Here is a 27,660-nt window from a genome sequence, read left to right as displayed (position 1 = left end):
CTTCTCTTGGGACTCTGAGTGTGTGAGTGAGTGGGTCTCTAATTCTCATGACTTCTCTTGGGACTCTTGAGTGTGTGAATGAGTGGGTCTCTAATTCTCATGGCTTCTCTTGGGGCTCTTTTCCCTCTGTTGGCTTGCTTCATTGTGGTGGTTTTGTTTTATTTATTATGTTTAGCTAAAAATAAAATTAAAGTTATCTTAATTGGGGAAAAAAGAGTATGCCACTGGGAACACAGTTTTAACTGATGCAGAGTTATGAAGGGCACTGGAATTAGACCTCATGAAACTTCTTGTACAGAGAATATCTTGTGTAGTGTATGGATGCGTCACCTGTCAATTAAAAAGCCTATGGCCTATGGATTAGGTGGGAACTAGAAGGTGGGACATCCAGGAGGCAGAAAGGATTCTGGGATAGAACCAAACATGGAAAAGATCCACCTGGGGACTATCTGAGGAGATAGACACATGGTACCTGAGCACAGGTAACCAGCCACATGGCAGAATATAGGTTAAAATAAATGGGTTATTTTAGTTATGATCTAGTAAAAGAGCCTAGCTATAAAGCTAATGTATTTGAAAATATACTTTGAGTCTGAGTCTTATTTTTGGGAGCATGGGGTGAGGAGAAAGAACTGAACCCAACTTCTACAATTTCTTCTTTTGATTGACACATTTTTATCTGAGAGATGTGTACTCAAGGTTCTTAAAAAAACAACAACAACAACAACAACAAGAATAACAGCAAGACACAAATCACAAGGTGCCTCCACATGTCCCATGATTGAAATGTCCTGTGGCTAGGTGCCTCCATGTGTCCCATGATTGAAGTGTCCTGTGGCTAGGTGCCTCCACGTGTCCCATAATTGAAGTGTCCTGTGGCTTCCCGCTTAGTTTGGCAGGTTCGATTGGGAGTTTCAAGATCATGGAGAAAGACACAGAAGACTGAAATAGCAAAGCTCTGACTCACTGCTAACAATGTGCTAGATAGAAACCTCATGGTTCTGTATATGTAACCCAGACACAAAACACAGACTGACATGGAGGGAAGGAAGCTGCAGGCTTTGCTCCAGTGTGGCTGCTGCTGTCACTTAACCTTTGGTCTGGCATGGAAGCCAGGTCAGTGCACACCTGCACTGGGTTAGGGTTAGGCTGATGATGCTTGTATTCCAATGCTAAGAACTGGCTCTCCAGACAAGCAGATCCTCACGTACACCAAGTGATGCTGCATGTGCCCCAATTTAACTGGTCAATAAAAGGCTAGAGCTTGTGATTGGGCTGTGGTGGGAGAAAGGTGGGACTTGAGGATCAAGTGAGGGGTTTGCAGGTAGAGGGAGAAGAAAGGAGAGGAAGGTGGAGGAGGCCGCTGTGAGAGGAGATGGACCATGAGCACGTGGCCAGGAGAAGCAGCAAGCAAGTGACAAGGGACCTTATATCTGGGGAATCAGTCAGAATAGCTCCAAATCTGCCCAATCTAGGCTTACGGCTTATACATAAAATACCTGGATTGAGTGTCTTTTATATCAGTTAGCTAGAATTATAAATTCATTTTACATTTGGTGCTAATATTGAAATAGAAGGAATGGTTGACACGGAGCAGACATCATTATCTCTCCAAAATCTTGGCCTCCAGATTGGTCACGTCAAGAGGTAGATATCCAACTGCAAGGAGTTGGAACTTTACCTGAGATAAAACAAAGTACCAGATGGCTGAAATGTACAGGGCCTGAGGTCAGGAAAATTAAGGCCATGTGTGGTTGATATAGCTATAAACTTATGAGGAAGAGATCTGTTATAACAATGAAAAATAGATTAACATCACTCCAACTTTAGAGGCAAGCCACAAAATAGATGACACTCCTAATGAGAAATTAAATTAATTAAAAAATGTTATCAAAGACAGTTACAGACTGTCCATAAACAAGATAGAACAGAGGCTGACACTTCAACTTTACATTGGGAGCCAACGCTGATAAAACACCAACGGCCTTACCACTAAGGTGGTTGACCGACCACTTTTGGACTGAACAATGGTCTATGACAAAAGAAAAAGTACTAGGATAGCTCGTCCAGGAGCAGTTGGAGGTTCACCATATAGAAGAGTCTACCAGCCCTTAGAATTCTTCAATATTTGTCATTAAAAAGAAGATTGGCAAATAGAGGATGCTGACAATCTCAGAGCAATTAATAAGATTATTCAGCCAATGGGTTCCTTGCAGCCTGCAATCCCATTGCCTTCCTTGTTGCCTAAGGAATGGCCTATCATAGTGATTAATCTGAAAGATTGATTTTTAACAATTCCTCTACATGAACATGATAGGGAAAGGTTTGCTTTCTCTTTTACTGGAAGTTGTCTAATAAAGAAATACCATTGGAAAGTCCTACCACAGGAACGTGAAACAGTCCTACCTAGTGCCAATTTTTTGTTGTACCTACAACAGCCATTGTAGGTAATTCGTAATCAATTTTCTTAATCAGTAATTTACCATTATATGGAAGTTATCTTATTGGCTGATTTAGATATAGATACCATGGAAAGTCTGTTTGATGAAATAAAGAAAACCTTGCCTGTTGGGGATTACAAATTGCCCCTGAGAAAATACAAAAGAGAAGATTCTATTAATTATCAAGGATATAAAATAAGTCTACAAAAGGTTAGACCACAAAAGATACAAATCAGAAGAGACCAATCAAGGACTCTTAATAATTCCAGAAACTAAGAGGAGGTACTAACTGGCTGCAGCCTACAATTGCTTTGGCTATTCTAGAGCTAAGCAATTTATTTCAATTCTTACAAGAAGGTAAAGATTTTGGCTGGAGAGATGGCGGTTAAGAGCACAGACTGCTCTTCCAGAGGTCCTGAGTTCAATTCCCAGCAACCACATGGTGGCTCACAACCATCTGTAATGGGATCCAATGCGCTCTTCTGGTGTGCCTGGAGACAGCTACAGTGTACTCGAAAGAAAAGAAAAGAAAAGAAAAGAAAAGAAAAGAAAAGAAAAGAAAAGAAAAGAAAAGAAAAGAAAAGAAAAGAAAAGAAAAGAAAAGAAAAGAAAGCAAGAAAGCGAAAGAAAGAAAGAAAGAAAGAAAGAAAGAAAGAAAGAAAGAAAGAAAGAAAGAAAGAAAGAAAGAAAGAAAGAAGAAAAGAAAGCAAGCAGGCAAGTTTTTTTTTTAAAAAATAAAGATTTAAATACACTGGGAAAATTATCAGCTGAGGCTGAAAAGGAGTTGGTTCTGATAAAAAGAAAATTACAGGGAACACATCTAGATCGTATTGATCCAACGATGGCCTGTACCTTAGTTACCCTGCCTTCTACTCATTCCCCTACAGGAATTCTCATGCAGAGGGAAGGTTATATCTTAGAATGGATATTTTTAACACACAAACAGAGGAAGAAATTAAAACCCTATATAGGTTTTTGAATTGACACTAAAGGAAGAAACGAGACTTCATCAACTAAGTGAAATGAGTGCATGAGATTGTGGTGCCTTCACTAAGGCTGCGAGTGCCTCGTTATGGTATGAGATGAACACTGGCAAAGAGCTTGCAGTGATTTTTTTTTTTTTTCCAGGAAGAGATTAACAACAAATACCCTAAAAGCAAGCAACTTCAGTTCATAAAAAGAGCTAATTGGATTCTCCCTCATACAAAAAAAGGAGCCCTAATTTCTGGAGTCCCTAACATTTCAAACTGATGCAAATAAACAAGAAAAGGCAGGGTATAAATCAGACAAATATAAGCAAGGTGGTTCAGCGTCCTGACGAATCAGTTAAAAAATCAGGATTAAATGCAATCCTTATGGTGTTATTAGATTCTCAAGAATCTTTTAACATAGTAATTGACTCAATATGCAAAAAGAGTTGTCTTACATACAGAAACTGCTGAACTTATTCAGGATGATTCTGAATTTGCTTCAATGTTTATTCAATTACAAAAAGTGATCAGAAGGGCTGGTGAGATGGCTCAGTAGGTAAGAGCACCCAAATGCTCTTCCGAAGGTCCGGAGTTCAAATCCCAGCAACCACATGGTGGCTCACAACCATCCATAACAAGATCTGACACCCTCTTCTGCAGTGTCTGAAGACAGCTACAGTGTACTTACATATAATAAATAAATCTTTAAAAAAAAGTGATCAGAAATGGGAATTATCCATTGTATATGACACACATCAGATCTCATACAGGTCTGCCAGGCCCTCTGGCACAAGTTAATAGTCAAATTGATCAGCTATTGATAGGAAGTACACTAGGGGCTCAGAATCTCACTTTAAAAATACCATTATCAACAGCAAAAGTTTAAAGAAAGACTTCTCTATCTCCTGGCAAGAAGCCAAGAAGATTGTAAAGACGATTGTGTCCTACTTGCTCATTATATAACCAAACTCCACTAGTTGCAGGAAGTAACCCTAAGGGTACCCAAAGGAATAAAATTCAGCAAATGGATGTGTTTCATTCTACAGAGTTTTGCAAACTAAATATGTTCAGTATATTATAGACACAGATTCAGGATTTGTGAATGAGCGTCTACTTTAGCTTCTGAAAAGGCTGATTCTGTTATTATTCATTTATTAGAAGTTATGGCCATTATAAGAACACCTAGACAAATTAAGACTGACAATGAGCCTGCATATGTCTTTAGTAACATGAAGTGATTTTGTTTTTACATATCATGATGTAAAACACACTGCAGGTAAAAATCACTGGTGGAGAGATCCGACTGTACTTTAAAAGAAATGCTTAACAAATAAAAAGGGCAATAAAGACCTGCAGAGATAGATTACATAGTGCTTTATTAACTTTAAATTTTTTGAATGCTAATGGTAACTGCTGATATACTGATAGCTGCTGGTGATACTGGATGATGGAAAGACTGCTGAACTAAACCAGCCTGTTTATTTTAAAGATGTCCTAACCTCAGAATGGAAAACAGGAAATGTGTTGCACCGGTGCAGAGGTTATGCTTATATTTCCACAGGAAAAGAAAAGCTTTGGGTTCCTCAAAATTGATAAAAACCAGACACGAGATGAGGAGACCTCCTGAAGATCTCGGCTACAGACAACAACAACAAAAATCAAAAGGACCAGCATAGGAAATGTATAGGCTGATCCTTTTAAATGAAGCAAGTCTGAAACTGCCTGGGTCATAAAAATGTCTCCATTCATAACTTTAGCTATGCATAGTCAATAAGCCTCTGGCTACAAACGTCCGCAGGATTCACCCTGCCATCCCTTCATATGGCATAGATGGAGATGTATTGCAATTTTGGTTATAATCCAAACTAGCTTAAGAAAGATATCTTTTATCTGCTCAAAGAGCAGAAAAATCATCTTTAACTGATCAACACACTGATCTACACACACTGTTCATTCCATACATTATGTTAATAAAGTAATATATATTACCTCTGAAAGCTTTATGTTCGAAGAAGAAGAAGAAGAAGAAGAAGAAGAAGAAGAAGAAGAAGAAGAAGAAGAAGAACAACAACAACAACAACAACAACAACAACAACAACAACAACCCCGACCAGATTCACCATCAGGGATGCTGAGATGATGACAAGTATCCTGACCCTCCCTCAGACTCATCAATACTATTCCATCTAAGACCTGCCTCCAGGGCAAACCGCTAGCTCTTTAGGTCCAGCCTTGAAGGCTGATGCAGTCAGGACCTCACTTAAACCTGAACTTTCTCAGCATACAGAGAGTTGACAACAAATGTTATTGCTGGCTTTCTTACGAGTTAACAGTTGTCTCATTTTCATTAGGCCCCCAAAAGAAAACTATGCCCCAAATCAGCAGGAAGCAATTTTAAGAAAGAAAACTCTGTCTGTTTCCCATGAGGTGGGGTAGAGGAATTTTTGCTATTCATTGGATGTGGGATGTCTCTCATCATTTAAGGGGATGGTTACAAACAGTTATGGTCCCGGACAAGGGGGAAACAAAATGGGAAGGTTAGACTCAAGGATTTTTCTCTTTCCTTTCCTTTTCTCTATCTTTTCTTCCTTAGATAAGGGGGGGGGGGGCTGAGAAGAAAATGGGGGAATATAGTAATATTCTAAAAATAATAAAAAGGGGAAGTAGATTATTGAATCTACTCTTAAACCAAAAAAACAAAAAACAAAACAACATTGTATAGCCATAATCTAACATTGGTATAGGTCTTTGTATTTTGATGCAAATTGAGGTTTTGTTATATTGGTACAGAATTTTGTATACTGATACAAATTTAAAGGTTACACTGGTTTAGATTCCTCTATAATCTTTAAAGGTACAATGTAAAGCTCCAGTCCTTCTAACAGCTGCCATTACAAACTATTAGGGATGGTTAAGAAATATAAGTAATAGTCAAACTGATGATGATGTCAGATACTAATCTAGATCATCACAGAAATATACATCCTAGGTTGAACAGATGATAGGTAACTGGCAACATTTGCTGTTCAAATATGCTATGAATAGAGAGATGGTCTTCAAAAGTGGCAGAGACTCACAGAATATGGCATCTAACGATGCATTTATTAACTTAAGGCTTTTTTTGACAGTGAGACATATCAGCTCCTTGTAGCACCCCATTCAACTTATAAGGTGAAACACATCAAAGAACCTCCATATGGAATTGCTTCAATTGTGGCAAGCTAGGCACTGGGCAAAGGAAATGCCCTTGCTTCAACTACAGACAAAGTGCTGTCCAGAAAGGATGAATGATGCAGGAAAGGCAATTGCCAAGTTCTGCCAAGACAGGGTAAGAAAGTCCTTCATAATTCTGCTTCACAGAAAGTCTGTCAGATATACTGGGCCAGAAGGCTGAAGATGGGTGCTCCAACTTTACAGAGATTACTGGGTAGCTGTCCAGACAGCCAGCTGTCTGTCAGTTCTGTCTTAGAAGCTGCTTGTCTGCACTTCCTACTTACTCAGGTAACATTTATTCCTTCACAGGTCTCTGATGACACGGTTTGCCTCACTATAAGCCTAACTTGTTTAGGATTTAAGATGCTCTAGGTCTAAGAAGATGATTTTAGGATTGCAATACAAGTAAGGATAGAAAATGACTTAGAAACAGAACTCTGAACTCCCTGAGATAGATATTAGAATACTTTATCTAAGTTGCCAAATATAAACAGACTGGACATTTAGGCAAAAGGGGAAAATGTAGTAGGTTGGTCTGATACTGCTTGTATTTTAATGCTAAGTACTGGCTCTCAAGATGTGGTTGCCCCAGACAAGCAGATCCTCACGTACACCGAGTGATGCTGCATGTGAACCTTGCTCCCCAATTTAACTGGTCAATAAAAGGCTAGAGCTTGTGATTAGGCTGTGGTGGGAGAAAGGTGGGACTTGAGTATCGAGTGAGGGGTATGCAGGTAGAGGGAGAAGAAGAAGAAGGGGGACAGAGGTGGAGGAGGCCGCCGTGAGAGGAGATGGACCATGAGTACATGGTCAGGAGAAACAGCAAGTGACAAGGGACCTTATGGCTGAGGAATCAGAATAGCTCCAATCCTGCCCAATCAAGGCATACGGCTTATAAGTAAAATACCTGTATTATGTGGTTTTTATATGGGCTAGCTAGGATTATGAATTCATTTTACAAACACCCAACTCTCATGACAACACAGGTGAGAACGAAGACAACAGGACTTTATAATTCTGTCCCGTGAGAGGAGGAATCCAAAACCAGCCGTCGCATTCTAGTCAGAGCACTGCTCTCCAAGCTTCTCATGTATTGACTCAGAATTCTCATCAGCCAATGAAGAGGGCACCCTGAGTGCTTCCCCGGGTCGGGCAGTAACAGGAGGTGTGACCGTGGTGACTATGGCTCTGCGCTTACCACCGACCCACCTCTCATGCGCAAGTAAAGCGACCTGTCATTTTGTCAGTAAAAGAAATAATAATTTCTTTGGTCTCTGATGCTCCTTGTCTTAGTTCCAAGTTTCTGCTTGCATTCTGGAAGGGTATGAGTATGCCTCTGAGCTGAACTCCGTGTGGACAAGTGTTCACCTCACACTTACTCTATAAGCCATCCTCCAGTGACCTGCACATGTGTCTCCAAACATGTATTCTGGTTCTTACAACGATTAAAGTTATTTGCCCACCCACCATCCATCCGCCTATCTAATAGTCCTGGTTTCAAGCGTCCACAGCGGGGAGAGAGAAAGCCAGAGAAATATGTGTGAAAGAACCAGGGTGGGGGTGGGCAGGCATAGATGGCTCAGTGCATAAAGTGCCTGTCATGGAAGCATGAAGGCCGGAGTCCAGAACCCACAGCACACAGAAAAGGTCAACATGGTGATGTATGAATGTAATACCAGCACCAGGAGGGTGGAAGGGCAGAACTGATGAACTTCAAATTTGGTGAAAGATCCTGTCTCAAAAAACAAAGGTGTTGAGCAATCAAGGAACACGCTGAGTCTACCTTTATACCTATGCACACACCAACAGTAACAGGTGTAACACATAAACATGCATGGAGTATGTAAGAATGCCCAAAGCATATGGAGGGAAGAGGAGGATAAAAAAGTCCACCATTTTGAATTCCAAGTGGGGAAGATGGAAGTGGTGCTGGCTAGACAAGAGCTCAGGCTGCCCCTCATGTGAAGGACCAGACGCAAATCCACTTCTGCTAAATGGACTTTTATCTTACAGAGGTAGTGCAAGTGACAGGACAATAGTAGAAATTTATACTGATTTGGAACCTATCTGAGACAGTGTACTGACATGTCTGCCCTTGGGCAGGGCTAAGAGGAATTAAGTCCCCAGCCTGAAATCCCCATGGTCCTACTGACTCCATGAGCCACCCTGAATGCCCACATTGTAACTAATAAAGCAAGGCCCTTTCTATCCTTGACACTTCCACCTAACTTTAGAGCTGGGAGAAACAGACGTCACCATGAGCCTCAGAGTAGGTTTTGGAATTTGACATTCACTTCCCTGCCAGAGAAACCCATAGCAGGACAGAGTGGGGACCCAGGTGTCAAGGTAAAGAAGGTGAAAGGTGAGGGCTAAACACACCAAATGAGAAGACACACCTATAAAAGAGGTGAGGAAACATCTGTCCCAGATAAGTCTCTGATAATGTGTAACAGGCTGAAGAAGCTGGAGGAATGTTAAAGGTGAAAAGGGAGGGAGGAGGGGCCATTTCACTGTGAAGATGGTATCTGGTCTATGTGTGGGATAAGGAATATTATGAGTGTTAACTGGGGGAGTCAAAAAGCCAAGCTACATGGGGTGGCATAGGACGCCATGCAATATTCAAAAGCTGTGAGAGGAAATGAGAGAGGGGGAGTGGAGGGAGGGAGAGAGGGAGAGGAGAGACAGAGCGAGATCACACACAGAATTCAATTCAAAGAAAACAAGGTTTCAGAAAGCTGGAGAGCACATGTGCCTTCTAGGGCAGGTTCAGGATGAGGGAGCAGTGGGCACAGGCTGGATGTTAGGGAGACAACCTTGGAATTTGAGTTTTTAAGTCAGACAAAGGCTCCAGTGGCCTTCGTAGCAAGGCAGGGTACACAGAAGCACCACAGTGAGTGATGCTTCTGCCTTCTCTTCTTTGCAGAAGGGGAGCATGTTGGAAGTTGAACCTGGGGTCTTGGACACGCTAGGCAAACACATTACCACTGAGAGGTGTCCCTACGTCTGTTCTCACTTAAAACATGACTTGTGTCCTTTTAAATTTGTCTGCGTATCTTTGTATGAGTATAGGTATCTGCAGATGTGAAAAAGAGGATGTCGGGCCTGGAGCTGGAGCAAGGGCCGTTAGGAGCTGCCTGATGAGTGGCATGGGAGCTGGGAGCTGTGCTGGGAGCTCCATGGTCCTCACATGGTTAAGAGCAGCACAAACCCTTAACTGGAGCCACCTCTCCAGTTCCTAGTCCTATCTTTTTTCTGTATTTTTAGAATTTTGAGACAGGGTCTTAGTTGTCTGGGGTGCCCCGAGTGTACTCTCTAGCCCAGTCTGGTCTTGAACCTAAAATCTTCCTGCTCCAGATTCTGGAGCTGGTAATATAGACTCAGCTTGCTAATGCTCCTTGCATACTCCACAGCTTGGATGGGCTGGTGGCACAGTGCATAATAATTGACAATGACACTGATTTTCCATTTCCACTATTCTCATTTTTTTTTCCATTTCAAACTATGATTCTTCAATGTAGTTACAACTGCAAGATTAAATGAATGTATACTTTCCACTGATACAAATTACAGTGAAAGCTTTTATCAGATTTCTAAAGGCTATGAATGTATTCTAGTACCTTCCATACTCTGATGTTCTTACTCTGTAACACTTCCTCTGAACACCTGATACAGATCACGAAGCCAAACTTATGGGGAAAAACTGGTTTAAGGAGATCAAATGAGAAAAAGACAAAAGAGAAAAGAACAAAATAAAACAAAAAACAAAAGTACCCAGATCTGGTTAGAGAAATGTGAACATAAAATGAATACCGTACCTGTAGTCCCAATATATAAATCAATGTCTTGTTTGTGATGGACAACGGGCCCAGGATCTGCGCCACCTGGACTCTTGGGATGGAGCAGTGAAATGGTACAAAGAGAGCGAACACGGGAGCCAAGCTACGCAAACAGACAGAGAAAAACTACTGTCAGAAAGATCCTTGAGCAACACCACATATTCATTTCAGTGTGAGACACACACGGGGGGGGGGGGGTCTTCAAACACCCACCAGAGGCAAAACAGCAGTCAGGTGTGCACAGCACGCCATCTTCCACTGACACACTGGCAAGTAGCTGAGCACCTCCTAACTAAACATAAGGCACTGTGAGTTAACTGCAAGTGGATGCTCTGTTCGGTTCACACCAACAGCCAAGTACATGCCATGTCAGACACTGGCCAGTCATCTAGCACCATGGCACCAGACACTTCACTACTTCTGCTCTCCATACCTCAAACTAGTTCCTCTTTTTGTCTTAAACTCTTTTCCTTAAGTGGTTCTCAATCACTCCTCGAACCACACTACCCCTCCACAGCTCTCCTGAGGGCTCTCTTGTTTCCTTTCTTCTTGCTCTAGTCTCTGCCTGAACAATCTCAGTGCTCTCTGTGGCTCCAACTTGGGAAATGAGGTCATTGAGTCCTAATGGTGGCAGCACCGGGCTGTGGAACACAACTTGACACCTTCCCATTGATAGGTGAATTAGTCATGGATGTTCTACCCATGCTTCTCTGCCATCATAGGGTCACACTGCTAACTCCCCCCATGGGAAAACAAGAGTTCTTCCCACTGGGCTACCCGAGAGTGTGCTCTTGCTTCTCCCTTCTCTTCCCCTCCCTCCCTAAGTCACTCACACAACCTGACAGTTGCTTGCTGGACACAGGCTCCACTGGGTGGTACACATGGACACGAGTTACCCTTTCACCCAGAGCTGCCTCACGTGGCCCTGCTCAGCTCTACCTGGCTTTCTCTGACTACTCCTGGTGGTTAGCAGTTTTCCTCTTTGCCCCCAGAGTCACCAGTTTGGCTGTTTGGTGAGCTAATGAATCAGCTGGGCACTGAGCATATCAAGGAAGGTGCCCAGCACAGGATGCGATCTGTCTGCGCCATGAGCAAGAAGCAGGCCCTCAGCTCAAGGAGCTCCTTCCAACACTGCAGACTCATGCTCCTGACATGTATGTATGCATGTGTTCATGCATGCATGAACTATGCGTCTCTCTGTCTGTGTCTTAGTGTCTCTGCGCCTCCCCCCTCCCACATGTATGTGTAACAGCAGAATGGTTTCTGTAACCATAATATGTAACCATATTCATTAAACACTTGGTTGGTCAATATTTTCTAATTTTAGAAACAGCATTGATACAAAAACTATTTCATGATAATGAGGAAAATACAAGAACTATTTTTCACTTGTATAAGGAAACATTCTCACAGTACACCCCTGCCCCCATAACACTGTATCCCTCTTGGTCTTTTGTACGTTTTCTGATTCTGATAGCAACTATATTATACAAATCTCTCTTTTCAATTATAATATTGAAAACAAAACCACTACAGACACAAATAAGGAGCAGAGGGAGACAGACAGATAAACAGACAGACAGAAAACATAAACATAAAACAGCTTTAACGGGTATGAACACACATACACATGCACATATACACACACAAAATAAAAAATGCAAAAATCCTCAATAAAATACTAGAAAAACAAATACCAGCACAAATCAGGATCATCCATCACGGTAAAGTTGGCTTTTTCTGGGAAAGGCAGAGTTGGTTCACCATATGTCACTCAATAATATAATAAATCATAAATAAACTTAAAGACAAAAATCACATGACCATCTCAATAGATGCAGAAAAAGCCTTTGACAAAACCAAATATGCTTTCATGGTAGAAGTCCCCAGAGCATTAAAATACTAAAGGCTGAGCCAGGCATAGTGGTGCACGCCTTTAATCCCAGCACTTGGGAGGCAGAGGCAGGCGGATTTCTGAGTTCCAGGACAGCCAGGGCTATATAGAGAAACCCTGTCTCAAAAAACCACAAAACAAAACAAAACAAAACAAAACAAAACAAAACAAAACAAAACAAAAACTAAAGGCTGAAAATGACAAACCCACAGCCAATGTCATCCTAAATTGAGAGAAGAACTTGAAGCAGTCCCGCTGAGGTCAAGCGATAGCAAGGCTGCCCACCAGCCCCACTCCTCAGTGCGGTGCCCCAGCACCAGCGCAGCTAAGGCAGGAGAGAATTAAAGGGTCAGCAGGAAAAGGGCGAGCCAAGCCACCTCAATCTGTAGATGACATCACACATGAAATCCAAAGTGGCAGGTTACAAAAGCAACATACAAAGCCCAACAGCCTTTATATACACCAAGACCATACACAGAAAACGACATCACAGACATACTCCCATATTCAGGAGCATCTAAGACAACAAAACACTTCGGGACAGACCTGAGGAAGGTATAGGACCTACACAACAAACACCTCAAATCTTGGAAGAGATTCAGAGAAACACTAGAGAATGAAAAGACATTGTGCATTTGTGGATCAGCAGAATTAATATTATGAAAATGACCATCCTACCTAAATCAATGTACAGACTCAATGCAATTCCCATCAAAATCCCCACAATATTTTTCACAGAAATAGAAAAACAAATCTAAAATTCGTATGGAACCAGAAAACCCCAGAGAGCCAGAGCAATCCACAACAACAACAACAAACACTGGGTACAGGAGCTATGATGTGGAGTGTGGACTAACGATGCTATAATATTTCATATGTACCTAATATTATATACAATGTATACATAAGTGTATTTATAGATATACACACGCACGCACACAGGCACATTTATCTTAAGGAAGGTAAGCTACTTGGGCTGACAACGCTCTCCACAAGAACCATAGACTAATAAAACCTAAGAAACCTCCTTTAGAAGGATTGGGCAGGGCAGGCTGGGTGAGTCCCAGGACAACAGGGATTACTACATAGCCCTGGGTTGTCTCTCAGAGGCTGAGGCTGAGCCTCTCCTGCTGAAGATACCACAGGACACACTGGGACTGGTGACTTGGGCTGGATCTGACCGGAAAGCCTCTTTCTTGTGGTCTAACTTCTGTGGTTCTAGAAAATACTACGCAAGCTGCCAAGCTTGGGGGGGGGGGGGAATTAAACTGTCCTACCCAGCTGCAATATCTATGAACCATGAATTACCTGCATGGCAAAATATGCATAAAGGTACAAGAAGTGGCAAACAACAGCTGTCCACTCAGCTGAAGGGATATCATTCTGGGCACTGCAATGTAGCCATCTTCCCAGAGGAGTCCAGAACCAATGGATGGACATCTAACTTACATCTCCTGCATCTATGACTCTTTGGTGGATTAAAAGCAAAGCAACTTCTAAATGCCATACAAAAGAACTACATTTTGCCTAACCCTGCCCTAAACACAGTTGATTGGGCAGCTGTACTTTCTTTTCATTTGGGAGAACAAATTAGTCACCTGTACCCTTAAACCTTCCAAGGGCACCGTACCTCAGTAAAGCCCAAATTCAACCATGGCCCCCTGGTGCCCGTTCCCACCACACTGTTCTTCAACTCTGACAGCAGCAATCTGCGCAGAGCAGAGCAGCCCTCCCAGACCACCACAACTCCATCCCACTCTGTGCTCCCTACCAGCCCATCTGTGGGCTTCACTCACGCAGCACCTCTCTTCCCAGTCAGAACACAAAGACAAGGCAGGGATGTTGGCCTTTAAGTATTTAGAAAAATACTGCTATTGTGGAGGAGGGAGAGTGTGTGCCAGAGAGCATGGGGTGTCAGAAGACACCTCTGGGTTCCAGGGGTTGAAGTCAGGTCACTGGGCTGAGACATCTCACTGCTGCCTAACTCGGGCTGTTTTGTTGATGCCTTTTTCTCACTTTCCAGGACTGATTATTCTCAACACATATTTGTATAACAAATGAATCTTCCCTTACACTAGAATAGTGGCCTGCTGTCACATAGCATGGGCAGGCAGCCAACACCCAGAAGCCTGCCCATGTAGTGGCCTGCTCACAGGGGAGCCACACCATGTGCAAGTATGTGGTGGAGAGGTGGGACAGAAAGAGAAGTGGAATGGTTTGAGCATTATGAAGAGAGGTGGAACTGAAGACTTGAGGGTGTGTGGGGGGGGGGGGGGGGACAGCCTGTTGTGAGTAGCCAGAGCTGACACATACAGCCATGGTAGAGTCCCAGCCTGTGCTGCCAATGAGATCACGTGTGTGGCCACGGTCCATGTCACCACCAAAGACCACATGGAAACCCCTGGTCTGGGCTGCCACCCAGGACCATGTTGATGTCCCACCTCTTGCTGGCTGCAGCACTCCCTGCACCTCACCTGGGCAGCACAGTAGAGCTGTCCCTGGTGGCATGGGTGCTGGAGAACGGGCAGGCTAACCAACCTGGCTACCACCCAGGCCCAGACCCAGGGCTTTGAGTTGCCCCACCCCAACAACTACTCCATCTATGAACTGTTGGAGCATCCCCCAACGCTGCGGGATCTCCATGACAAAGGGCAACAACAGGATATCCAAGAGGAGTTCGGGTCCTCACCCTCCTCCAGGATTGTTAGAGTAGGAGAAGTCAGAGGCCTTGAACCGGTTCAAGGACTCTCACAACGAACATTTGCAAGGACAGAGGTTTGGACAAAGGGTGTCCTGTGAGACACACTGAACATAGCACGAGATTTGTTTGTTTTGCTTTATCTTTATTCTTTACTTTTTATAGGGAGGCTGCAAGGGTAGCAGGAGGATATGAAGGGTGGAGACAGGTGGGGCCGGGTGCACGGTGCGAATTCAGAGGATCAGTAACAAGTTAAAGAAAAGGCAGAACAGCACAGCAAAACTTGCCTTTTGTTATACCCCCACCCAGAGAGGGGGGGGAGGGAGAGAGTGTGCATGAGGGGGTGGGGTGGGGGAGGGAAACAATAAAACTATCTGGGTCTGGAGAGATGACTCCGCAGTTAAGAGCACTTGTTCTTACAGAGAACCTGGGTTTGATTCCCAGCACACATGTGGTGGCTCACAACCATCTGTAGCACACATGTACAGGTATATAAGTGAGCAGAACACTCACATATAAATCTATAATCTAAAAAAATATTTCCTTATTCCATCATTTTTAATAGGATTAAAGCAAAGTTTTGTGTCTATACTCAGAATATGGTTTGGTAAGGTTAGGTGTGATGGTCCCCCTTATCTCAGCACTTGGGAGACAGAAGCAGGAGGGTCTCTGTAAGATGCTGCTCACCACAGGACCAGAGTTCAGTCCCCAGCACTAATATCAGGTGTCTCATAACTGCTTGTAACTCCAGCTCCAAACAATTGCACACCCTCTTCTGGCTTCTATGAGCACGTGCACATACGTGGCATTCACTCACACACACACATAAATTAAAATAAATCTTAAAAAAATAGGAAACCCCTGCTTTGTTAGACAGTTGCACTAGGGCCCCCTTGCCCTCTCCCCTCCCCCAACCACAACTGCAGCTTCTCGACTCACAGGAGCTCTTCTCTTTACATTTATCAACAAACGCAACATAAAAATGATGTTATTATATAGCCTGAAACACAGCTCTTGCTTGAGGTCACAGTTTAACATAACCTCCACCCTCCTGGAAAATAAATGACAATAATTTCAGTGCCCACAGCTTGTATCTTATCCAGCAAGAGAAGAAGTGTAAAAAGTCCTTAGACACTAATCACTGTATCATTTCGAATGATGACTAAATAGGAGACCACATGTGGGAACAGTGCAAAGGCACACATTTTAAACCAGGACTCTCTGGGTTGTTTTGCTGAAAATTTGAGTTGCTATTTCTATACACACAAGGCGTCACAAAATACCATAATGTTATTAGTCACTGACCAGTTTTTCCCTTTTCCTTATTTTCTGACAACATCTGTTCTTTATGCTGGCAACAATCATTCACAGTGACCTTTTATGTAGTGTCAACAGCTAACTTCTGGGAGCCTCCTTATCTTAATCAAAGAGCTAGAAGCACTCAAGAAAATCAATTAGTAGGTAATTTATTCCTTTAGTATCATTACTAGTTACAGAATACCTACCATACACTCATGACCATACTTCAGAGAGCAAACAAACAAACAAAACACTTCACACAGACGTCCACCTCACTTCTATAGGACGCTGAGTTCACTGGTATAGTATGGCCACTGCTAAACAACTTTCAACAACAAAAAAAGCCTAGTGTTTTCTCTCCCATGCAGCTACAGCAGTATCTGCAGGCTTCTGGCACTTCTTCATACACTTCTTAGATTATTTCTTATACAAAACAAAGGGTGGTGTACGCCTTTAGTCCTGGTACTCAGGAGGGAGAGGCGGGCAGATCTCTATGTATCCTGGGCCAGCCATCTTTAAAAAAAAAAAAATGGGGGATCCTACTTGCCATAAAACCTGCTTTTACTCGCTGGGTCTTCCAAAAGTAACCTACTAGGATGGTCTTGTAACAAACTGAAAATTCCTAGTATGTGCCAATTCCATCTTGTTTATATGCAGTGCTAGGAATATAAGCCAGGGCCTGGCCCATGCTAATGCTCTCTGCACTTGGCCACACCCTGGGCCCTCAATGGTGGGTGTGTAAGGTCACAAAGTCCTCGCATCCTCGCCATAAGGTTGACTTACCTTGGCTCTCACCTGCCTTCATTTTATACATAACCAAGTGGGTGCCCAAGAATGCCACTGACTTGGTGCTTGCTCTTCAGTTTTCCTCTGCAGACCTTCACCAGCACAACTCAAAGGCCAAGAGGGTGCCCACCTCTGGTAGGCTGCCAAGATAGTCACTTGTCACCAAGCCTTCGATCCCTAGGATCCAGGTGGCAGAAGAGGAGAATATGTCCCTAAAAGTTGTTCTCTGATCTATGTATGCCCTGGCACACATACTATAGACATATATAGCACATGTGTATCCACACTAACACATACATACAAAATAAATAAAATGTGATTTTGAAAAACTTCTAAGGCCTCTGGGGGGGGTATAAAGCTACAATTTCCTATCAAAATGACTCGATTCTCTCTATAGCATCCCTCAAAATCAACCAGTTTACCAAAGTATTTTTGTTTTTTTTGTTTTTTTTCTTTTAAAGCACATTCCATTTTAAACAAGGTAGAGCTGTCTGCAGGTTTGGCTTGAAAATCTGCTGCAGCCCCCATCCTCTGACCCATCTTCTATTTCCCTGAATAAGGATGGGTGACTGCAAGAAGGTGGGGCTGCAGTCCTGGAAGGCCTAAGCACTCAGCTCATGGAATCAGTGTCGCCACCACCCAGGCACAGCACAAGTGGGTCCTGTCTTCCAAAAGCAGCACTCCCGAATGACAGCTAAGTCATAGGTGGGCATGGGTGACTGTCACCTCTCTGGCTTGCTCAGAGCACTATACGTGGTATGGTACCTGCTGGGTTCAAGGAGTGAGCTTAAAGCATCATGGGACCAGAACAGGTCTCTCTGGTACTATGGTACCTGAGGCTGGACTCGTCAGTAAGGTGTCTGCCAACTGTCCTTGATCTTTCTGTGTCCACTGCCACTGAGTCAGTCAGTTGCCCTCGACAATGAAAATGTAACTAACTTACACACAAGAAGCCTTTCTCCCTCACCACAGAAACCCATCTTTGACACAGCTGTTCAGATTCAGACTCTACACTATACTCCAGACACCACCATGTCTCCAGGCAGACAGTGCTATTACACTCAACATTTTTCCTTAACCTAAACTTTATGTAAAATATCAACATAAAGTCACCAGTAACTATACTTATCACTCTCCCTTCTCACTCTTTCTGTTTAAAGTTTATTGCTTAAAAAAAATTTAAGACTTAAATCTTTTATTGAAAAATTTTTTTAAAAGTTCCATAGATATGAACATTTCACAAAGTCCAAGGGGCTTTTGAATAGTTTTTTTTTTTTAAATCAGTATCAGAAAAAAAAATCTCACTTCCCATCCCATTTGAAAAAAAAAGCACGTAGCGTATGTGAGGTTAACTGATCACAGCTATGCTCAGTCACAAGACGACAGGAAAAAGGCACCACCATAAAAGGACGCCTGCTCGATCACTCTTAAAGCAACATGCCCAGCTTAGCTACCTCCAGTCTGGGCAAACACGGACTGCCACAACGGAGGCCCTAGACACCTTCTGATATGTAAGTACCTGACATTCTTCAAAGGAAAAGTGAAGGAAAAGTAATATATTAGATAACCAGCTGTAATAACTGGCTGTTTAGATTTCCTTGGGGTTACTGGCAGCTCAAAGTAGCTCCTGAGATAGAAGCAATGAATGAAACATTATTTTATGAATTTCAAAATTCAACATTTCAGGATTCTTTACTATAAAGAGAAAGGAACGTTGGTGCTGAGGCAGAGCATCCCTAAATTTGGATACAGATTATATACAATATAACCTAATTTAAAAAAATTCATTGCATTTGACTACCTGGCGTGCATTTATGTACAGAAAAGTAGTTTTGATGATAAGACTATCAGCAGCAGATTTCCCGGGGTAAGGGACTTATTTTCTAAAGCATCAGATATAGAATGGTATTTTCTAGTTTGCAAAAATATTTTATCAATTTATCCTCCCACCAGCAAAGATGTTTGACCAGCCTGGGCTCTGCTGCCTCAGAAGCAAAACCATTCTAAAGACCAACTATTTTAAGTGAAAAATAAAATTTGCTATTTGCTTTCTATTATTAGGTGATCAGTTAATGCTAAATGAACCTCCACATTTATATTCTAAAATTTTTGAAAAAAAAAAAAAACCTGTAAAACAAAGATTATATGTAGAGATTTCAAAACTCAATTTCCAGGGTAAGAGCAAAAGTTAAGAGAAATGCCTAACAGAATATAGCCATAAAGGGACTTCTTTAAAGAAGACTGGGGGCCGTAGGTGTGGTGGCACTCTCTGTAAGGGTGTCACCTGAAGTGTAGGAGAGTATAATGTTAAGGGAGGGCTTGGACTCAGTCCTTAAACCCAGGTTCTGTCATTTAGAACTGCTCAGCCCCATACAAGTTGCTGAAGGTTTCTGGCTTTGGCCGCTTCATTCACAAAGCGGGGAGAAATGTTTCTGCCAAGTCCTTTTCTGACTCTCTGAGTAGGTGCTGGCACACTGCATACCAACTCCCACCCTGCCCATCAGCCCACAGAAGGATAAACGTTATTTCTGCACAAATTATTTTCTTGAGCTTGTCTGAAGATGCCTGCTTTCTGTAACAGTGTATGTAAAGACTCGAGGTGTGCTTTCTAGTATCTCGGAGTGTTTGTCTCTGAGGCTTAATGGTGCTTTGTGAACCTACAACTACTAGGGCACACGGTTCCACAAAGCAGCCTTGCTCGCAGGCTTGTAGGATACGTGGGTGGTGTGGTAATAAGTCCTTTTATAAGCTTTTGGCGGGCTTCCTAGAGTTAATTAGTGTTGTGATCAGTCACCTAGCAGAGTAAACTCTGTGACAACTGAGCTCCCTCCAGGACGTCCAAGCATGCATGGCAGACTTTTACTAGAGAGCTACTGTAGGTCAGCCTACAGCAGTCTGTGATGTGAAATGCACATGCAAGCTTCCTAATCCTGACCTGTAGTTACCAAGAACTGAGAGCATTTACAGGGAGACCCTTCTCTTTGTCGTAGTACGAGCTAAGGTTTTGGAGGTGGGCAATGTCCTCCTGCCTGTCCTGGGCTGCTTGTGCTGTCTTGGCCATGGTTACAAGACTAGATCACACATGCAGAATCATCTGCATGCTGCGGAGGTACAGAGGCTCGGTGTTTTGGTAGTCCAACAAGGGTAGAAAGCATATTGCCAGATAGCCATATAGTCCTAAAAACAATACAAGGCAAACCAGCAGTATCAAGCTTTGCTGGGCTTCAAATTCTCTTCAGTTGAAATAGCAGTCAAAATATTTTGTTGCTGAAATACTGTTAAAAATAGCAAACTCAGCCAGGCAGTAGTGGCGCACATCTTTAATCTCAGTACTTGGGAGGCAGAGGCAGATGGATTTCTGAGTTCGAGGCCAGCCTGGTCTACAGAGTGAGTTCCAGGACAGCCAGGGCTACACAGAGAAACCCTGCCTCAACCCCCCCCCCCCATAGCAAATTCCTTTATAAAATCTTTACTTAGAGAACATGGCGTTACACTCCTCCAGCCCAGAACTTGGGAGGCAGAGACAGGAAGATCAGGAGCTCAAGACCAGCCTCCACTCATATGAGTTTGAGGTTAGCCAGGAGCACAGGAGCACAGGAGCACAGGAGACCCTATCTTAAAAACAAAACAAACCCCAAATACTTAACACTCCTGCATTCACCTTAAAACATGCTATACATTAATGACTGCTTCAGTTAAGTCCACCTATCTTCCTCATCTTTCTCAGACACAAGTGAGTAGGTATACATCGAAAGTTCTGAAATACCTTCTTGTTTGTACTTGCCTTCCACCCACTTCTATTTATCTCTGTCTTGGAAACAGGAACCAGGGATAATCCGTCCTGTATTGAATGTGATTTTTCTGGCGGCAAAGAGCCGAGTTTAAACTTAGCAGCTACAGCTGTGACTTTAGCCACTGAGGGGCTCCTGCCTTGGCTTCAGTGAACGCTCCAAGGCAAAGGTCTGACTAAGAGCCATTACTATCTGTCAGGCTCTCTGTCGACTCATGAGCTAAGATCTGGCCATTCTTTTCAATCTTTGGGGGTGTAAGAACTGCTCTCACACACCCTCACTCTCAGAAGGTCACAGGAGTGAGACACAAAGCCACAACCTCAACAATACTCTGCCTTCCTGAGGTGGAGTGGAGAGGAAGGCGGGAGTAGAGGTCAGGAAGCTCCCGCAGGCAGCTGCTTCCCAAATTAGTTTTAGTGAAAACCATGCAGGGAAGGAAAAGAGTCACAGATTTCTAAATGAAAGATCCGGCACACAACAGAGAGAGACATTGCTCTGGCTGGAGCCAGGGGCTGGGTCAATGAAGATGGCTAACGACCCAGAGGACGAGAAAGACCTGTCCTAAGGGACAGGCACCGCTGAGCTCTCGGCCTCCCTTGCTCTGGGCACCAACTGAGGGGTTCTCAAGGGAAAAGGCCACCAGGCCACTGCAGAGAAGAGAGGAAGGACTGCAGACAGCAGCGTCACAGACAGGCACACAGGCAGATAAGGACATGGATGTGGGGGTGGGGTGCAGGGCACAGGGCAGAGTTAGGGGCTGCAGGAAAAGACCCACTGGCTGGGGAAGGACAGAGCCCTGACTTCCCACGTAATCTTGGAGCAGTTTGAGAAAATGACTCAACTCTTTCTCAATTCAGCACAGCCACAAAATAAGGAGGCTTAACTTAAAGCCTGAAAGTCCCTTCAGCTGAAGGGTACAAAGTGTGGGCTATTTCTAGAAGCACCCTAGGAGGGAGAGTATCAGGCACACACACCTTCATTACAAGGTTTTTCTGCTATGCAGCCAGTGATCCCGCATGTAAGATCCCACACATCTGCCTTCCTTGTGTGGAATGAGTGCGATAGTGGCCGCCCTTTAACTCTTACAGTAACTTACACACGACATCATTACCTTTGATAAAGCCACACGAGGAATAAATAATTACTGAAAAGTGACAGAGAAGTATCTGGAACATGACCAGTTCCAAATGTGAGAGAATGTTCACCCATCCGGCGCCCTCCCAGATGCTGCACACATTAGCTCCAAAAGGTAGCTTTCCAATGCAGCTGGTCTTCTCTGAGCACCCACTGAGTCAGGCACCTTGCGAGGTACTGAGGGCAGAGTGAACTGCAGACTGCTGTGTGAAGAGTTCCCTGTGCTGCCTGGGGTCTTCCCAGATTTCTTGAATGATGGCTGGAGGTGGACTATGTCACGGGCTCAGCAGCAGTGCCACAAAGCTCACCTCTATGGCTCCTTGACATTCCAATATCCAGAGAAAGTGAGCATCCCCCAGAGGGCTGACCATGGTCAGAGAAAGAGTATGGGTGACTTCTCCCTCAGGTTTTTTTTTTATCAAGAGCACTGAAACAGCCTCAGTTACCTCTGAGCTGCCCCCCCCCCAGGTCAATGTCCTCTGTATTCAGTCACTGCAACCCCACCCTGTGAGCTGTTCCCTTTGTTTTCCATTCATTTTATTCCCCCCTAATTCTAAGCATTTTCTACAACCTTATCTTTCCTCAAGAAAATAGCTAAAAGGAAGAGCTGGATTGACTGTAACGGACAACACGTCCAGAACTTCTCTCTGAGCTTCCATGCTCTTAGTTGTTCTTCTGGCTCTCCTTCAAAGCACAGCTTCCTCTCTGGCACACACAAGGCAAGTCACCCCTCTGCCTAAGGCAGATCTCAATCCAACCCCATCTTGAGGTCTCACCTGACCAGCTCAAAGCACTGTTAACCCTGTAGACAACAGTGTCTCCCTTCTTTAAGGCATTGACAATTCTCAGAATAAATGTTAGAGATAATGGTGACACTTCAAAAACCTTAAAAGCCCAAAGACTTTTGCTTTGGTTCTTTGCTAAGCTCTTTCTGAGTATAAACTATATCAGAGCTTAGGCAATTTTATTAAATATTAATCAATGAGTTTCAGGGGGACTTTTTTCCTCTCCTTTTTGTGACTAGAGAAAAACTGTTACTTCGTGTCAACATGTCTGGTTATGCAAAGATGAAATGATAACATCTCAAGAAATTTTGGCAACTCTATGGGCAAGGAAATAAAATTTACAAATATGTGTGTGTGTGTGTGTGTGTGTGTGTGTGTGTGTTCGTGTGCACGTACACACACACACACCACTTTCAAGAATGTCAGGGAAGGATGTTGGAAGAAATCTAACATTTATTCTGAGAATTGTTGATGCCTTAAGTAAAAAAGGGAGACAAAGTTAGGATGACAGGAAAGCTGAAGGCTCAGATGTTCCACTACAGACACAGAACAGACTGTGCAGCTTAGCAGGAAAATCAGAGAATGACAAGATGGCTTCCAGGGGAGTGGAGGTTTGGGAGTAGACCACACCATTTAATACTTTCATAATTTTAGTGGTTTTAGTCTACATATGCTAGATCTGGGAACAGAGAATGATACCTTTTTAATATTTGAGGGTCTAGAACTGAAGGACAGATACACAGTGCCACGAATGCACTACTTGTGCTCCTGGGGAAAGATGTCATCGTCTTGATTTCTGTCCTTTAGTGTGTGGAATGTAGTCAAGTGTACAATGTCATCATAAGCACTGCACTGAAACTATAATTCTATCAATACTAGTGTTCTAAGGGGAACAGATTTATAATTCTTATCAATACTAGTGTTCTAAGGGAACAGACTTAAGGCACACTCTGTGGGCTTTCCCCTATGTGTTCACTGACATATTTAACTCAGGTTTAACTCAGGCACACATGTGTATATATGTATATTTTGTGTATATGTTTACATAATATTCTAAACATGTCAGAAGTTACTGCCTAAGAATAATTAAAGTGAGAAATAATTAAAGTGCGTTAAAGTGTAAGTTATACTCTGAATGATGAAAAGGAGAAGCTGAGATCCAGACAGGCACACTGAGCACAAGCAGACCGGACACTGGGTGCACGAGGAGGAAGACAAACAGCAGGGCTGAACCACATGGCACGCCCCACACTGTCTGTCTATCTCTTCAGTTGTAGACCCTCTCATTCTGCATTCCCGGGATCCAGCATATGTAGACTCAAAGCACTAAAAGTACTGTTTGCTAAAAGTATGAAGCTAACTTAAGTCTCATGAGAGTAGTCCAGAAGATGATTAAAGGAAAGAACAAATTCTAACTCTGAGGGCATATAATAAATTGAGATTTGTTGCCTTAGGAATTGGGTAACAGCAGCCAAGGATGTGAAAGGACTTTCCTCTTATTGTGGAGATAATAAAGTATACTGAAAGGACAGCATTGAGAGCACAGGGAAGACAGAAACACGAATTGAGGGAAATGTAGAATCAATCCCCAGAAGCAGCTAAGTATCCAAAAGGAGCCTATTTTCAAGTCCTCTCCATTTGCTTACCGAGGCCACTTTCTGACCTACCCTGTTTACATGTCCATACTCTAAAAGTGCTGCCTTTGGCTGGCTCTGGCCCAACAGTGGTCAGTCAAGATCCCCGTCCCAGTCTTGCTTGGGACTGGCTTGCCCTGCTCTTGGGAAGGTTGCCCCATCTACCCTGGGGAAGCTAACCACATATGTCATGCTGTCTGTACTCTCAAACCACAATCTCTCAGTTCTTTAAGGGCTCATGAGACAGCTGCTCCTCAAAGGACTGAAGGGAGCACCACAGAGAAGGACCCAACATGATATTTAACTCCTCAGACCCATATGAGGTCCTTACCGGACACAACTTAAAGGTAGGCAGGCAGAGTAAGTGAGAGCACAAATGTGGAATAAGCTGTGAAAACTGGGTGATGACGCTCTTGTAAGAAGAGCAAAATAACACTGCTTCATCCAATTAACAAAATCATTACCTTACTTCAGTCAATCTATGGTCAGTGTACCGAATTTAGGCTGTATGGATACAAGTCCCCAATCACTCATACAGTATTACCTGTTGGCACATATAATATCCAAGCAGGCATCTTTCTGTGTGCTTGTGTGCACACATGTCTGTGTTCGTTCTCCCTCAGAGTACCAAGTCGTGCAGTCAGCTTTCCTTACTATACTTCCAGTCAAGAATCAGTCTTGCTGTGCCACTTTCACATGCCACAGCACGGTTGAACCATCCAACGCCTACAAGTCGTCTACTGAAAGAATCTGAGCTGTTCACACATTTGCATCTTCCTGTTATAGCCAACACTGGATGGAATACTCCCATACCTGAACTATTTGAAACCACTCCCATTTTTAGGTGTACCAGATGCTAAGGGTTAGTTCACAGGCTCACCCAGGCATCATTTGCAGGCTGACAACAACAGCTGCCCTCCCCTCTCTTATGTTGGGGTGGCTCTCCTCATCTTTACAGTAGTGGTTAACATGGAGATGCTGCAACTCCACCACACACACAGAGAAACACACAGACACAAAGACACCCCCCCCCCCAATGTTTGAGATCACATTTCATGAACTTGCTATGAAAAACTCCTCAAAAGTGGAAAGTAAGATTTTCAGGAGAAAAATTCTCACAAAAGTTAGAAGCGTCTGTCAACTCTGTCAGTCGTTGGTGCCGGCTCCTCAGTGCCAAGGCTTGTCTAGAAACTGCACTCGCCCCATGTCTACACCTTGCCTCCAGAACACAGCGGCAGAAGGCAGGCCTTCGGTGAATGGGCAGCTTTCCTGTGTTTTTTTTTTTTTTATTTCATTAATTTCACAGCTGACTTTTTATTTACTTCTGGTTTTGCTGACAAGTGAGGATCCTCCCAGATTTAAGTGATATAGCAAACTTCTATTTTCAATCTTTCTTTTTATTTTAAGCATCTTAAACATTTCTGACGTGGTATCATCTTTAAATCAAAGGTTTCTTATACATATATTTTTCATTTCCCAATTCACTCTTTGTTGCTTTGTCATTGGTTTGTAGTTTAGCTGTGCTGACCTCAGGCTGTGTGGTCTGCCCAAGACTGACTTTCTGGATGTCTTATGATGGCTGAGTTTGAGACATGCTTATATCTTCAACACATAGTCTACTGACTCTTGAATCATGTTGAGCAAGTCTTCAGTGCCTTTTATTTTCTTATCTAGGATATTCAAAAACACATGACTGCCCATTACAATTATAGACTTGTGATTTTCTCCTGTAAACTATATCAGATTATGACTGCACAGACATATCTCATAATTATTTTTATGTCCTTTGTGGATTTTTGGGGGGTTAGAGTTGCTTTTTGAGACAGGGTCTCTCTGTATAGCTTTGGCTGTCCTGGAACTCATCTGTAGACCAGGATGACTTTGAACCCAGAGATCTGCCTTGAGTGCTGAGATCAAAGGCATGTATCATCACAGCCTAGTGACTAGTCTTAATTTTGGCGGTAAGGCTAGATTTCTATTGGCATCAAAGTTGCCTTAATTTCCTTTTCTGATTGAGCCGCCCCTTCCCTCCCACCCCACCCCCACCCCCGTCATCAGGACTTAGGTGGTATATATCTCCCACAGCTTTATTCTGAACCTTTCTGAATTGCTTTGGATTACATTTTCTTTAAGCAACATGCAACTGGATTTTTTTTAAAAAAGAAAATGAAAAAGGAAAAAAGAAATTAAAAAAACAAAAACAAAACAAAAAAACCACCAAACCAAAAGAACCCTCCAAGTTGGTAGTCTTCCCTGTAACCAGGAAGTTCAATCCATTTAAATCTGTGCAGACATGCTTTCTACCTTCTTCTTTTGCATCATCTGTTCTTCATCCTCATCGTGTCCTTTGGTCTGTCCATTTCCTTTCTGATCTTCTCTGAGACTGCAAGATGCTTCCTCTTACTCTGTTTGTCTTGCTTTAGGTTTTATTTGTATACTGTGAGGACTCGCCTGTTAACACGCACACCACAGGCAGAGAGCCCAGTGCCAGTGAGCATCCCTCTTCTCTGTCAGAAGTTAAGAGAGACCCAGCCATCTAGCACCAGGCACAGGTAGGTCTGGAGTCAGTGCTCTCAATCGTCGTTGATAGAGTCCTTTCCCTTTAAGATACAGCAGCAGCAACAGACACTGAAAGAACCCTCAACACCCGTGACAGCCACATGAGCTGCACAACATCTCCAGAGAAGTGCCTTTCCCCCCTTAAGATATAGTCATGGATTTTATTGCTTGGCTTCTCCATTTTCATTGCTATTCTCTCTCTTTCTTATATGGAATTTTACTGTCAGAATTTTTAGACTTCCAATTTAGGATATGAAACTAGTCTTAGCATTATTTATGACCAAGAAAAAACTTGAAATAATCTAAATGTGCACCCAGGGACTATCTCCATAAACTATGCACTAACACACCAAATACTGATTCAGCACTCTGGAACACTGGAGCATCCATCAGACGCCTAGTACATCCAGACAGTAAGAGACATTTACTACACTGCCATGGAGATGTAGTTACTACTAAGGCAAGACACAAAAGACCACGTTACACTACACTTACTGGGTTCAACACACACTGGTGCCCAAGTGAACATTTTTTATTTGAAGCAGCTTGAGGCCCTCCACCGTACACACTCAATCTCATCCTAAGGCAAGACACAAAACACCACGTTACACTACACTTA

The 27,660-nt window shown here is 43.1% G+C and overlaps 2 protein-coding genes across 4 annotated transcripts in view; one reads left to right on the top strand and one right to left on the bottom strand.

Moving 5' to 3' along the window:
• Ubac2 (UBA domain containing 2) overlaps positions 1–27,660 on the bottom strand; it is a 148,260-nt gene that overhangs the window by 44,178 nt on the left and 76,422 nt on the right. For both annotated transcript variants that reach the window (XM_021203330.2, XM_029541619.1), the window contains exon 5: positions 10,441–10,564. In XM_021203330.2, the coding sequence (XP_021058989.1) occupies positions 10,441–10,564 (124 nt within the window). The remainder of the gene's footprint in view (positions 1–10,440; positions 10,565–27,660) is intronic.
• The window catches only part of Gpr183 (G protein-coupled receptor 183), an 11,653-nt gene continuing 2,524 nt past the window's right edge, over positions 18,532–27,660 (top strand). Inside the window, exons 1-2 of one of the 2 annotated variants that reach the window (XM_029541618.1) lie at positions 18,532–18,649; positions 26,906–27,034. The gene's annotated coding sequence lies outside the window, so the exon portion shown is untranslated. The remainder of the gene's footprint in view (positions 18,650–26,905; positions 27,035–27,660) is intronic. The other variant, XM_021203332.2, reaches the window with a different exon arrangement.

The sequence above is a fragment of the Mus pahari genome, chromosome 8 (genome assembly GCF_900095145.1).
Source record: "Mus pahari chromosome 8, PAHARI_EIJ_v1.1, whole genome shotgun sequence".
NCBI lineage: Eukaryota > Metazoa > Chordata > Mammalia > Rodentia > Muridae > Mus > Mus pahari.
The sequence above is the reverse complement of the archived record's forward strand: the minus strand, read 5'-3'. Positions and strand labels throughout refer to the sequence as shown.